This window comes from Seriola lalandi, unplaced genomic scaffold (genome assembly GCF_002814215.2).
Source record: "Seriola lalandi dorsalis isolate HSWRI2012SDOR001 ecotype SW California unplaced genomic scaffold, Sedor1 jcf7180002054689, whole genome shotgun sequence".
NCBI classification, from domain to species: Eukaryota; Metazoa; Chordata; class Actinopteri; order Carangiformes; family Carangidae; genus Seriola; species Seriola lalandi.
This window is the reverse complement of record NW_019525242.1, coordinates 209,285-222,763: the sequence shown is the minus strand read 5'-3', so window position 1 is coordinate 222,763 and position 13,479 is coordinate 209,285. Positions and strand designations below refer to the sequence as shown.

At 40.4% G+C, this 13,479-nt stretch overlaps 4 protein-coding genes across 4 annotated transcripts; 2 read left to right on the top strand and 2 right to left on the bottom strand.

The window, feature by feature from the left end:
- Positions 1–202: 202 nt before the first annotated feature.
- On the top strand, positions 203–4,420 carry ormdl1 (ORMDL sphingolipid biosynthesis regulator 1). Its single transcript, XM_023423048.2, has 4 exons — positions 203–341; positions 1,746–1,925; positions 3,027–3,178; positions 3,502–4,420. The coding sequence occupies exons 2-4, from the start codon at positions 1,752–1,754 to the stop codon at positions 3,635–3,637; spliced, it is 462 nt and encodes a 153-aa protein (XP_023278816.1). The 5' UTR covers positions 203–341; positions 1,746–1,751; the 3' UTR covers positions 3,638–4,420.
- Positions 4,421–5,247: 827 nt separating this feature from the next.
- adat3 (adenosine deaminase tRNA specific 3) lies at positions 5,248–9,578 on the bottom strand. The gene is made up of 2 exons (XM_023423052.2): positions 9,475–9,578; positions 5,248–6,345 (listed from the first exon to the last, which is right to left on the bottom strand). Exon 2 carries the CDS (start codon positions 6,327–6,329, stop codon positions 5,298–5,300), a length of 1,032 nt encoding a protein of 343 aa, XP_023278820.1. The 5' UTR covers positions 6,330–6,345; positions 9,475–9,578; the 3' UTR covers positions 5,248–5,297.
- On the bottom strand, positions 6,779–9,577 carry LOC111667393 (putative RNA/DNA demethylase ALKBH6). The gene is made up of 2 exons (XM_087178458.1): positions 9,475–9,577; positions 6,779–8,527 (listed from the first exon to the last, which is right to left on the bottom strand). Exon 2 carries the CDS (start codon positions 8,520–8,522, stop codon positions 7,818–7,820), a length of 705 nt encoding a protein of 234 aa, XP_087034584.1. The 5' UTR covers positions 8,523–8,527; positions 9,475–9,577; the 3' UTR covers positions 6,779–7,817.
- A 262-nt stretch (positions 9,579–9,840) lies between the features above and the next one.
- osgepl1 (O-sialoglycoprotein endopeptidase-like 1) lies at positions 9,841–13,081 on the top strand. The gene is made up of 7 exons (XM_023423068.2): positions 9,841–10,198; positions 10,285–10,672; positions 10,772–10,976; positions 11,544–11,692; positions 12,434–12,564; positions 12,660–12,731; positions 12,873–13,081. Exons 1-7 carry the CDS (start codon positions 9,987–9,989, stop codon positions 12,955–12,957), a joined length of 1,242 nt encoding a protein of 413 aa, XP_023278836.1. The 5' UTR covers positions 9,841–9,986; the 3' UTR covers positions 12,958–13,081.
- Positions 13,082–13,479: the final 398 nt, after the last annotated feature.

Here is a 13,479-nt window from a genome sequence, read left to right as displayed (position 1 = left end):
GTTTGTCAGGATGATGTAAACACACAGTTTTCGGGAGGATTGCCGCAACAAAACCAAACACAATCAAGCTCTGACTAACCCTAACTGTAATACATGTACTAAAAACCTTAACATAACCGGCTGTTTTGTATGACTTTTGCAGGAGGAGGACCAAGCCTGAGAAGTCAAAATACGGAAACAAATACCCTGGTATTGATGCCTTGAAACCACGTCTACTTCCGCCGGGGTCAGACTACGACGTGCTGTCAGACCCTAGGATCTGCACACATCAACAAGGGAATAAACCATTTCTCTCCATAGCACCTCGTCTGTTTAAATACCTCCACTGCTCGCTACCACCTGTAAGTTTGCAACGCCGGGTGTTTTATTTAGCACGTTCAAGCATTTAAGATACTGTTACTTAACGTTTATGATTTACGCAATGATGCTGACCAACTTGGTTTACGAATAGTGGTGGATTGGGTCGGGCTATGTACTGGAAACGAAAACATCTCTATGGCTTGTTTAATGTTTACACATCTACTTAGCAGGGCATGCTAGACATTACGAAATGGATTATACTCGTTTACATGAAGTCACTAAGACGTGTAGTCAGTATCCTCTCATGTACTTGTTTACGTAGTTATTTTAACAGTCCTGCTAATCGGCAAATCAGCAAATAGTCTGAGCCAGTGATTGTTATTTGTGTGTAACTTTTCTCAAATCATGTTTAAGTTTTCTTTGCGGTTGTCTGTCAGAACTGTCGTTGCAGAGACTTACTCTGTACGAGTAAATGGTCTTGTTATCAGATATGTTATCAGACCATATGTATCTGTTACTCCATGTGTTAACTTAGAATCTCTATCGACTGAGATGAGCACCAGTATCCCAAATGTTGCTGATAACTTTATTTCACACTTGAATAGTCATTTGGCCTAATGCTAAACCTCATGTGATTTTAGACATAAATTAAGAATAAACGAGGTAAATTGTCTTTAAAATATCGTCTCATTCATACGTGTACCTTTACATATTTTTTGACAGTTATCAATTACCAAATACCAAAATGTGATGTGACATGGCATGCATCAGGCCCAGTTGGTTGGGAGTGTGGAAATTAAGTCATCATTTCCTTTAATGTCTGCAAATTAAGCTTTGTTCATTTCCATTAATCCAGTCAAGCAGCTTAAAGTGTGCCACAGGGCAAAGTTCAAGAAGATTGCAAAAGAAGTTTTTCTTGTTATCACATTTAGTCTTGCAGGGAGGGCAAAGTGCTGCAGTGTTACTCTGGTGATATGATTTGCTACATCAAATATAGATATATTGCATACAAATTTGTAAATGTTGCATGGTGATAGTTAAAGTTCAAGGCATATTGTAATTGCAGATGCTATTTGTTTAGTATTTATTATGAGTATAACTGGCATTTTGGGTGTTTCTAAAACTTTGTACAGGATTGTAGGATGCAGAGCTTATTTTAACAGTTAATGCCGGATCAATGGATATTACTACAAAACACTGATCTGACATTTTAATCGCTTGCAGTACTTACAAAAGGCCACAAATGATCATTAAGACAAACACCATAGAAAATCTAGATAAAGTTACAGAAGCATTAGTAAGCAAGTAGAATAGAAAGCTGAGTTTTTAATAACCTTAAAATGTTAAGTTCTTCCAGTAAATTATAAAGAGGATAAGAGTGACTATAAACGTTACACAAAACTGAAATACTATTTTGTGAATGTTATTTATTTTTCTGTCCACAGACCAGAATGAATGTGGGTGTGGCACACAGTGAGGTGAACCCAAACACTCGAGTGATGAACAGTCGAGGGATCTGGCTGACATATGCGCTTGGTGTTGGAATACTTCACATTGTGCTCTTGAGCATACCCTTCTTCAGTGTGCCAGTGGTCTGGACTCTAACTAATGTCATTCACAACTTTGTAAGTTACGGTTTCACCCTCAGAAGACAAACCAACAAAATTCAGATTATTGTCAAATCGCTCTGAAAACAATGATCTATTTCGACTAGCCCAAAGTTATATGAAGCTTCCAGTTGAATCTTGCCTGCATGCTTAGCCAAACAGCCTGGTGTCTGCTCCCCTCTCCCTTGCCTGTGCCTGTGTGTGCTTGTTTGAAATATGCTCTATTTTGGGGAGGCTGTCCTTGTGGCAGCCTGACACGTGACCTATTATTAAAACTTGTCCACTCCACATAAGGTCTGTAGACAAAACTGACCCCTCATTGTTACATGGCTGACCTCAAATAAAGAAACAAAGTCGATGTGTGTGACATCATTGAATAATGCGAGCTCGAAGCAGTTTACAAGGATTGTGTATCACAGCCAATATTGAAGGCTATTAACAGTAACAACTAAGGTCAACTATAGCCTATTGTTTTCCTCACAATACAACAGCAGTGTGCTGATTATGCCTTAGCCGTATGTCAGCATTTCAGTTTTATTACTTTTCCCTCTGTAATGCAGGTTTTCCATTTAAAGCTGAATTCCAGTGTTTTGACACAGAGGCAGGCGTGTAATTAGAAATTAGTGTCATTCCCAAGATAGCAAACTTGGTTTGCAATAAAAAGAGATCATCTTATTCAACTGCTTTTGTTTTTTTTTTTGGCACATGAGGACCTATGCGCCACAAGCACCAGGCAAGATCTACATTGTTTCTGTTGGGATTTCTCTCATCATGCCCTTTCTGCCTTAAATATTCTGCAGTTCAGGCACTAAAACTCCTGCAGCAGCCCGACCCTGAGTTGGTGGTTTTTAATCTCTACTTTGTCAGAGAAAAGAGAGAAAAGGAAAGTAACCACAGACTTTATTACAGCAGCTGGGACGCTTTAATGATTAAAATCCTACAGTATTTAAGATGAAGTGAATCAGTTGTGAAAAAATGTTGCGCAACAACATCAGTTTCATGAAGTTATACTGGTGAAAACAAAATGAAAATGGGTCACTGCATTTAATCAGCCTGCAAAGTCTTGTTCATGACACACTGTAATTACTGCACTGTTGACCTAAGTTTTTCTCTCTACAGGGAATGTATGTGTTTATGCATGCGGTGAAGGGCACACCTTTTGAGACCCCGGACCAAGGAAAAGCCAGACTTCTTACACATTGGGAACAGCTCGACTACGGCGTGCAGTTCACCTCATCTAGAAAGTTCTTCACCATCTCTCCAATCATTCTGTATGTATCGCATATCCTGTGATTCTGTCTTTACACTGATGGATACTTTAGACATCAATATAGGAGTGTAACATTTAAAGTGTTTATGAAATCCTAGGTCTTTCACACTGACTACCACTTGGATTTCATCCTCAGCTTTAAAAAACATTGATCATGACTACAGCATTAAATGTTTTGGAATAGTCATGAAAGCTGAAATCTATATAATCTCTGCACATGTACAAGCAAATGTCTTGCACACTTTGTTTTGTCTTGCTGCTTATTTCTCGTATTAAAGATTTTGTGGTTTATTTTTGGATTAATCCCTTTATTTTTCTCCTCAGATACTTCCTGGCAAGTTTCTACACAAAGTATGACACGACACACTTTGTGATAAACACTGCCTCACTTTTGAGCGTCCTGATTCCCAAGCTGCCACAACTACACGGAGTGAGAATTTTCGGCATCAATAAGTATTAAGATATTGTAAATGCTGTGCCTCATAGCAACCGAAGTTAATTCCTATGTAGTCTGTACCGCCGATGTGTGTACTAAGTCGTACAGTTTGTGTAAACGTCACTGTCGTCGTTAGATTTATCAGGTTGCAGATGAAATGTTAAAAAAAACAGGAGTATGTTTGTAGATGACAGGATGCCATATGCATTACTAACTTATGTGAATATTTAATGATGTATTTTTGGCCTGCATAGACCTGGGCTGGCCCAGGCATCAGTGAGGCTTTTGGTTGAGTTTGTTTTTTTTTCTTTGCCCTCAGTTGACATGGTGTGAGTCTGTTTGTAGCCACAAAGATGTCCCAAATGTATTTTTCAAAGATGTTTACTTCCTAAGGGTAGGAGCCTGTGGCTCGTTTATTGGTACACTCTCATTTTGTAATGGGCGTCAAACTTGTTCATGCTAAGTGAAGAATGGAATCATACTCTTTATTTGCATGGTTTGTGAATCATTCCTCACTTGTAACTCAATCAAAACAGGGCAATGTTTTTTTTTTTCATTGTACAGTTCTTTTGTGTGAATTTTATGTCCTGTATGTAGAAACGAGACAAATTATTGTTGTCAGGTAAAGTGTTTAGTGAGGAAGGTCTACAGTGTCTTTGTGACAAGTTTCACATATGTAGCTGCTCTCTTCGGATTATGACTTTTTGCTATCATTAAAGCAGCTAGTTCTGCTTTGTTTTGCCATAGCTCACAGTACTCATGATATTTCTTGTTCTTAATCTTATTAAAATCTTTGTGCCCTCCAAATGTTCCATGTCTTTGTTGTGCATTGCATGGTTTCCAATGTCAAGTGATTGAAGGAAGCTCTCAGATTGAGGGATTTACATGAATGTTTTTCACAACTTGCATTTGATGCGAGCTGTTTTCATAAACAGTAGAATTCTCAGCTGTGACAATCTGAGGCTTATCAGGAAAACCGTTAACTCCCACCCAACCTGGTTTGTTGACCACATGCACAGTAAAATATATGCATGTTGGAATAAGAAGGAAGAAGATCGGAAACAATCATCAAAATTCTTAACACTTATCTGAAAAATGTCTTGTATACAACATGGAATACAAACCCGACATGCTTTGCCAGTTGCTGGATGCTGATCCCATATATAAAAAAAAAAAGACACACGATGTCACTTTTTGTTAGTCAACTGCAGTTTCATCACCTGCATTTCAAGCCCCTCTATGAACAAAGAAAATGATGACTTTTCCGATTTCAATGTTGTTAAACTTTAGAAAATCTTAACATTTACATAGAATTTTATTTCTGTTTCAGATTCTGATTTAAAAATAAATGAAGGAGTTGTAACAGCTTAATAAGCTGCGTTGCATTAATAAATTAATAAACAAAACTTGACTCTGCAGCAGCTGTTATTATAATTCACTACATCATCATCATCATCATCATAATATTTACTGTGCAAGTGAAGTCAAGCTTCATTGTCACCGACTTTCTCTTTGCTTCAACAAGTCTAAGTCACAGTCAAACATCCCCATCTAATGGGAAGTCAGCCCCATGGTGGGAAACGTGTCACTGGGTTTCAACTACACACACACACGTTTCAATACAACAGTCAACATATGAATAAAAACTTTATTTAAAATAACTTTCATAAAACAGTGGTTTTGACTATAAGATGTGGTTGTCCAGCTTGTTAAGACCCTCACACTGTTTGCTCAAGACTCCTTTGTAAACCTCAAAGCGATGGTTCAAATCTTTCTGTGAGTGGATTTTGAACTTTGTCCCTAATGCTCCGTCAGCAGAAGCGGTCCCGTAGAACACACGGCCAATCCGAGAGTGGACCAGTGCCATGGCACACATAACACAAGGCTCTCGGGTCACATAAAGGTCATAGCCGGTGCATATGTACGGCTGAGAGCTCCCCTCTGCGTCAGGCACGTTTTGAAAAGTATCTGAGGTTGGCGAAGTGAATCGGCAAGCAGGGTATCTGTCAAAAGAATAACATCCGCCGCCCTGGCTCCGAGCCACAAGGTCAACGCAGACCGTGACTGCGTGATGAAGGGGATGGTCGCCTCGGCAGTCGTGGCCCACTGCAATGATCGTCTGCGTTGCTGGGTTCACCACTACAGCCCCAACTGCGTCCATCCCCATCTCCTTCCCAGCTCCGGCAGCAGTGATTGCAGACATCATGTACATGTGCATTGCAGCTTTCTGAGGTGGACTGAAGAGCTCTCCTCTCAGCGCGACCGTCACCTGTTTGTCCTCATGGAAGGAAGTGGGCCACTGTTTGCTCGCCAGCTCAAATTGAGGTCGGGTCAAGGGGGGACGTGCGGGGACCTTAACCACAAAAGGCTCACCTAATCCATCACGTCCAACTCCATCTGAGGGCAGCAGGGAGTCGATGCTGACCGCCTTCCTGTCTGGTGCGTCATCAACAAGGCACACGAGGACTTCCAGAGGATGAGGGCTGTCCTTCTCCTTGCATGCCCGCACCCGCTTGATGTGTTGAAGGCCATCCAACGGGTAGAGGCCGTTCAGCTCCCTGACCAGTCGAGAGGTCTCCTTCTTATTGACAATGGGTGCAGCAAACGCCTCTACCAGCTCGACGTCTTGTGACTGCTCATCTGACAGTACAGGATAAGCAACCCAGGAGTCTGTGTCAAACTCTGACCCTTTCCAGCGTTTCATCTGTGGCTCCATTGTTCTGGCGGTCCTCCTGTGAAATATGATTTCACACCAAAGTCAAACACAGTGAGTGCATTTGCAGGGAAGAGCACATGATGACAAAGCCTACCCCAAAATGTGGGACACAAACTAAGCCTGATCTCTCTAATACGACAGCGTCAGTCAACAACCTTTGAATTGTGGCTTTGCATATTTCTGTATTTTAACAGTCAGGTTGAACGACTTTCTGGTCTCATTACTCACAGTATGAACAAGCCACTTGTAACTTCAGAGATAACAGTGAACTTGTAATAAATAATCTCTCTGTTTAATAGGTGGCATATGTAATATGCTACTGCTATCTGATGCATTTCTGCAGGGCTTTGAGTGGAACATGTTCTTCATCTGTACCATAAAGAACACCAAAATACTGTCACATTAACTACTTGTATTACATGAACAAAAACAAACACAGAGTGACACAGTTACTTTGCAAGGTAGATATTTATAGCAGAGCCCAGCTGACTCTGACAGTTTGAGGCAGAAACCGATATTACATATCAGAGTTTAAAAAAAAAAAAGTATGATTACAATCTAGTAAGATAAACAGTTTTGATGAGTAACCGTTACAGGATAAATTAAGTGCTTTCATAAGGCTGATGGATTCTTAAGAGACAGATTTAGCAGAGGCTGAGATATCCTGACATCTACTCTCTAGCATGGGTCAGGTTCCGAAAACACTGGATCCTACATTTCCCATAATGCAACTTCTGTCCCTTACTTTCTCAAACATGACAAAGTGAATACATTACACAACTGCTTCCATAGGCTGTCTGGCACACCACCTGACTAGTAAACTGAATTTCATGTGTAAATGTGTGGTGTGTGTCCCTTCAAATTTGGTCATTAAAGAGTTGTGATGAAGAATGTGATGATGAATGATATGTATTGAGTAAAAATAAACTTGTCACTATTCTCTGGTGGACAAACTAGGAATGACACTGTTTTCTAAATGAACCTCGTTCATATCGTTGGCCTTTGTGTGCAGCAGTTTCATGTTATTTATTAGTAAACACATATGCTGATACCAATATATATGTGCAAAGCTAACATCAGCTGATAATATTGGCCATTCTGATGGATTGGTTGAGCTTTTTTGTTAAGTAAATCCATAAAGTAAACAATGCACAACCAATATTATTATATCATATCTATTTTATGTATGTAATGCTGTACATGTCCTGCTGTATTAAGTATTTCATTAATCAAAAAAAACTCATTCTGGTTCTGACAATCATTTATCTACTGAAAACTAAGGAAGAAAAAAGCTACCACATCTTCAGAGGTACAGTGAGATCACTTGAGGCAGCTCAGGCCTTTCAAAAAGCTAGAAGTGATCCATTGTAGACGTGCAATGTAATTCAATTCAATAATTCATAAAGCAGCCTAGATTACACACCCATTGACATTATGTATGTAAATGTTTTACTGCAACAAACTATCAGGTCATCATTCAGTCTTTCCTCATTTCCTTCCCAGTATAAACTTTGTCTTCATGACTTTGGGCACGTGTCGTATAGTCAGTGACACTCTTGTGTCTCGGGTCAGTGTGTCCCCTGGCAGGGCCCCGGCAGCCGACAGATTCACCACCTTGTCTGTCAGTGTGTCCTGAGCGCACGCCTGGATGCCATGAAGGAGGCGCTGGTACATGTCATCCTGCAGGATCAGAAGACTGCGCGGCTTCACCAGCAGGGAGAACAGGTAACGGTTCTCCTCCGTCTGCGGAGCATCGCCCTCCAGGCTGCTGACGGGTGTGTAGAAGTCAAGGAGGGTGTGAGAGCCCAGACTGATGGTGGTGACTGTAGGGTGGTACAAAGGGCCGTCTTCGTGGGGCATAATCCCTTCTCCTTGTTTATACTCATTCACCAACACATGATTGGCTGTTTTCCCACTGAACGCACCCAGAGAGGAAATTTTCTCACAGTATGTCTGCAGCCAGTCAGGAATCTTCTCTGCCAGCATGCCTTTGGGATGTGGTAACCCTCCCCAGTTCTGAAGCCTTCGACCTGACAGCTGAGTCCACTTAGTTTTTGGAGACTTGTACACCTGCTGTAGAAGGTAGGACTCCTCATCCTCTGATATGAAATCTGGGATGTAATACACTGTTGGTAGTGCATCATGTACGACAAACTGCTTCATTTCCTCCAAAATACAAGTTGGGTGTTCCATGTCTCCTTTAGAAAAGTCAAGATAATACTAATGTTAAAACGTAGGCCAAAAACGGCTAATGCTGGCTAAGCTCCCTGGTGGTGGCTAACAAGAGAATAAAGTGTACCACAGCCTTGTCTGTTAACGACTACAAGAAAAACTGAAAATCTAAGGGAAATGTCTAAGACATGTACCAAAACGTACAGGTCTGGTTCAAGTTCTCTAATAATGAAATCTGAGCAAGCAACAGGACAGCCCTCAAATTACCATGTGATCCAGTGCATTTCCGTGTATGTTGATAGCATTAGCATATTTTTGCTTCCTCTAATTTTTTACATTCACTCTACTAAAGTAAATTACACAGAAACCGTCACCAGATTGTAAGGTTCATTACAAGTTCACTGACATCTATGAAATAAACACCGTTTTGTTCTTCTGCGGTTAAAAATCCAAGCTGCGACGGAACCCTCCCCCCCCGGTAAAATCACTGACAAATGGACGTCGTGCCTTCAATATTGTGGCACATAAGAACTTTCTAGTGTTAAAACGATTATTTTTAAACTAAAGTTAATTTGGTCGGAAACATTACCTCAGAGGAGGCTTTTAAACAGCTTTTTTGTGGTTATTCTTACTGGTAATCCCTCAAGTCATCGCTGCATGATGATGCCGTGTCATTAAAGAGCAATGTCCGTATGTTTGGTGTTTTTATTTCAGTTATACCAGACCTTACATTAATATCTTGACTTTACGTACACCACATATACAATTATATATTATATACACCACTTTGTTCTTGAGTTATTATGCTGTTTAATGGGAAGAACGACATTTCTGGTGTCCGTGAAGGCAGCACAGCCCACGAAAAAGGCAAATTCTCAAATTCTGAAACACCGCCATCTTTGTAACGTCCCCGGCACAGCGCAGCACAATACAGAAACCTAAACTCGGATATCATCACGAAATGAAACTTTACCTTTATTCAGATCGATACTTTGAAGGAAATCGCGCTTGGTGAAAGAGTCTATCTTCTCGACTCCATGCTTATTCTCATGAGTACCCAACTAAAGTGCCCCCCCCCCAGAAGAAAATATCTGATTTTTTTTGGACCCATGCGATATTTTCTAGATGATTTTTCAAAATCATTAGATTTTTAAAAAGCATAAGTTCGACATTTATAACGTTAAATCATTGTCCCATCTTTATGTTTGTGACTTTTGGCTAGCTATCTGTACTTAAACCAAGGTCTCAAACTTGCCGCTGCACGGAATTATTTACATGTGACACAGCCAGAAGTCGCTGGAGCAGGAACGAGCAACAAGAAAAGCCTGTGCTTCGTATGTTTTTAGTTCCTGCTTTGTTGCTGTGAAACCAAATGAGACGATGCTGGAATATTCTACTTTATTTTCTTTGATTTTATTCTATTAGTTTAACATTCAATGTGAACGGAGGTGAGGTCACCCTGAGTTATTCGTATACACAGGGTTAATGACCATGTTCCCTTCAAAAGTTAAAAACCTGCAGAGGGTGCTGCAGTTAAGACACACATTTTACTGCTCTCCTTCATATGGAAAAGCCTCCTGCTCCAGACTGGTACTGGGCATTGAGACAAGCTGTGATGACACTGGAGCTGCTGTGTTGGATGAGAAAGGTGCAATACTGGGAGAGTCGCTACACTCACAGAAAGAAGTACATCTGAGGTGGGTGTCAGAGCTGCATTCACTTATTAGGGTCACTATTTAGGAATTTGTTTCAATATACATGCTTCCCCTCTCAAATACTGTAGGACTGGTGGCATCATCCCCACAGTGGCACAACAACTCCACAGCGAAAACATAGAGCGTGTGGTCCAGGAGGCTTTGGAGAGAAGCGGTGTGGACCCAAGTCAGCTCTCGGCAGTGGCCACCACGGTGAAGCCGGGCTTGGCCCTGAGCTTGAGCATCGGTCTTAAGTTCAGTCAGAGGTTTGTGAGACAGCACAACAAGCCGTTCATCCCCATCCACCACATGGAAGCCCACGCCCTGACCGCCAGGATGCTTCACCCCATCGCCTTCCCCTTCCTGGTCCTGCTCATCTCTGGTGGTCACTCACTTCTTGCTGTGGCTCGAGGAGTCGATGACTTTCTGCTTCTGGGTTACTCTCTGGATGAATCTCCAGGGGACATACTGGATAAAGTAACACCTTCACACAAACATTGAGCTGATGTTGGTGGCCATGCTGCTCAATTTGTTATAATCAAGACAAACAAATACTGTTTTTGTGTGGATTCACAGGTGGCAAGACGTTTGTCCCTCACAAAACACCCACAATGCTCCACACTAAGCGGAGGACAAGCTATAGAGCTTCTGGCAAAGAGCGGTGACAGGATGAGGTTCCGTTTCACGACGCCTATGGGACAAACTCACGACTGTTGCTTTTCTTTCGCTGGACTTCGGAATCAAGTTACAATGATGATAAAGAAAAAAGAGGCAGAGGAAGGTATGAGGTATCCTGAATGACCTAATCCATGTAACCTGTGAATTTCAACAAACGGTAACCTCAGTATTTAAATTAACTCTGTGAAAAGTTTACTTCCACTTCCAGATTGTTCCAGGAAATACAAGATAACAAATGGATAGTATAATATATTTTTCACAATGACATTTTGACTCGTCAGACACAGGTGTAATTAATAACATTAATTGCTGCATTGATCAAGTCGTTAATGTTATTACTAACACCTGTGCTTTCCCTACCATGACAAGTCAAAAGGTTTATGAATCTGAGAAATAAGAAAAGCTACAGCGATGAAAAAAAATACAAAATGAAAAGAGGTTCGTCGGGTTCATGTGAGTAAAAACTGGCAGTTTGGGCAAAGTTTAATTTGCATTTTTCTTTTGCTCAGCAGGAACATATCAGAAGAACGTGCATTTCAAGCTCTTGATAATGTTATTTCAGTAAAATTGTACTTAGCTCCTTTTGTTACTAGTTTGCCCGGTATCGTTAGCAGTTATTAATGAGATTCTCCTGTAAAACCATTGTAACTTTTGCTTCCTCCCTCTGTAGGTATAGAACAGGGGACATTACTGTCATGTGTGAATGACATTGCGGCTGCCACACAGCACACTGTAGCCACTCATCTTGCAAAGCGCACACATCGCGCCATCTTGTTCTGTCAGGCAAACGGCCTGCTGCCAGCAAGCAGTCCCACCTTGGTGAGTGCGTTACTTCACTTTGTACTTTAGAAAATAAGTTTGTTACAGCGCTCGCATTGACCTCGCAGAGCAATATGATAACAGCATTAACCACCAGCATCATAATCATTCGGTACTTGCTCTTGAAAAATATGATAATAAATCTAATTTTAACTTCCTTAATTAGAGGGTTGATGAAAGGAATGTATGCTCGGTTTGTGGTCTCAGATCTTATCTCACTTCTGATCTTTTCATTCTGTGTGTACAAGACCCTAAAAAGGACTCTAGATTGCTCATACTTTAGTGGTTGTGGATAAAAGCCTCAACAGTATACTGGATATGTACAGTAGGTCTAAATAACAGCTTACTAAACAATAAGGCTGGTGATTATTCTATATTTCTCTTATTGTCAACAATAATACTATAATTACTCGATCAAATGTTAATTAACTTGCAGCTGTAACTAGTCCTCAACAAATGCACCATTTCCTCCTGTTTGAATAACATTTAAAAACTACAGTTTTCAGATGTTTTAGGAAATTACTGAGCCTTTTTTATAAAAAATTTAATTTGTATTTGAGACCTTTTTTTTTTAAGGATTTATGTATTCAAGGAAAACAAGAACATTGTGTTTTGTTGACAATATGATAGACATATTGATGAAATGTAATGATAGAATAAGAGCAGCTTTATCCGTCAAATCAAAGAACACTGTGCATACACTGAGATTTGAAGCTTCCATCAGTAACTCTGTTTTTCTAGGTGCTGTCTGGAGGAGTTGCGAGCAACCAGTACATCCGCAAGGCTTTGACCGTTATCACTGAGACCACAGGGCTACACCTCCTCTGTCCTCCAGCCAAATTCTGCACTGACAACGGAGTGATGATTGCATGGTGTGTGTATTGCCACGATCATTAGTGGATGCTTTATCACAGGGGCCATACTTTATCAGATTTTATGACCTGGATCATTTCTTTTTTTCAACCAGGAACGGAGTTGAGCGCCTGAGAGAAGGGAAAGGGATACTGCCTCCAAATGTAGACGTCTTCTATGAGCCAAAGTAAGTCGCCCAACACTGAAAAGGATTACATGTTGAATTTAAGCAAAAACTCGATTGTGACACCAAACCAAACTATTGTGGGCCAATTTATCTGTACTGCTGATTAAATGAACACTGGCTGACATAAACGTTGTGTTCCAGGGCACCGCTGGGTGTGGACATGACAGCGGAGGTGAAGGCCGCAGGGATCAGGTTACCATCAGTCAGGATCAGGATCCCCAACTGACAGACTTTTGCTTTTATCATGTGCAAAAAATAGCTGACACTCCTGGATTTTCCCAGTTCAAAGTATATACTGTGTATTTAAAGGACATTACACAGGTATTTATTAATAAATGTGTTTTTATACATCTCAGTTGTTTTTTTTAATACCTCTCACTAAACTAACTGAAAAGTTGAAAATTTTGGAGTTACTTATATTTTAACTGTTTCTATAAAGTCTATATTGTATATAAAACAATTTAAATGTGTTTATTTTGACTGCAGTGTACTATATTGACAGCTTGCAATATATCTGCATCATGGCACCACTGTGTTTAATTGTTACAGGCCACAGCTGAAGCTACATGGTTGTTACACAACGTTTTGATTCAACCCGTGTTGCATATACACTGCAATTATTCATTCAGTCATTCATTAATTGTTAGCTCAACTGCCACCTATCGACTTTTTTCAGATCACAATCTTCTGTTTATATCTGTATATAAAAAAATTATAAGAATTCAAATCCAGTATCATAAAAGTCAAA

What these genes read in the sequence shown, in the direction of transcription:
- ormdl1 (XM_023423048.2), top strand. Translation starts at nt 1,752, where the DNA reads ATGAATGTGGGTGTGGCACACAGTGAGGTGAACCCAAACACTCGAGTG. An exon ending in CTAATGTCATTCACAACTTT is followed by an intron (nt 1,926 to 3,026) that starts GTAAGTTACGGT and finishes TTCTCTCTACAG; the next exon opens with GGAATGTATGTGTTTATGCA. An exon ending in ACCATCTCTCCAATCATTCT is followed by an intron (nt 3,179 to 3,501) that starts GTATGTATCGCA and finishes TTTTCTCCTCAG; the next exon opens with ATACTTCCTGGCAAGTTTCT.
- adat3 (XM_023423052.2), bottom strand. Translation starts at nt 6,329, where the DNA reads ATGGAGCCACAGATGAAACGCTGGAAAGGGTCAGAGTTTGACACAGAC.
- LOC111667393 (XM_087178458.1), bottom strand. Translation starts at nt 8,522, where the DNA reads ATGGAACACCCAACTTGTATTTTGGAGGAAATGAAGCAGTTTGTCGTA.
- osgepl1 (XM_023423068.2), top strand. Translation starts at nt 9,987, where the DNA reads ATGACCATGTTCCCTTCAAAAGTTAAAAACCTGCAGAGGGTGCTGCAG. An exon ending in CAGAAAGAAGTACATCTGAG is followed by an intron (nt 10,199 to 10,284) that starts GTGGGTGTCAGA and finishes CAAATACTGTAG; the next exon opens with GACTGGTGGCATCATCCCCA. An exon ending in GACGTCTTCTATGAGCCAAA is followed by an intron (nt 12,732 to 12,872) that starts GTAAGTCGCCCA and finishes GTTGTGTTCCAG; the next exon opens with GGCACCGCTGGGTGTGGACA.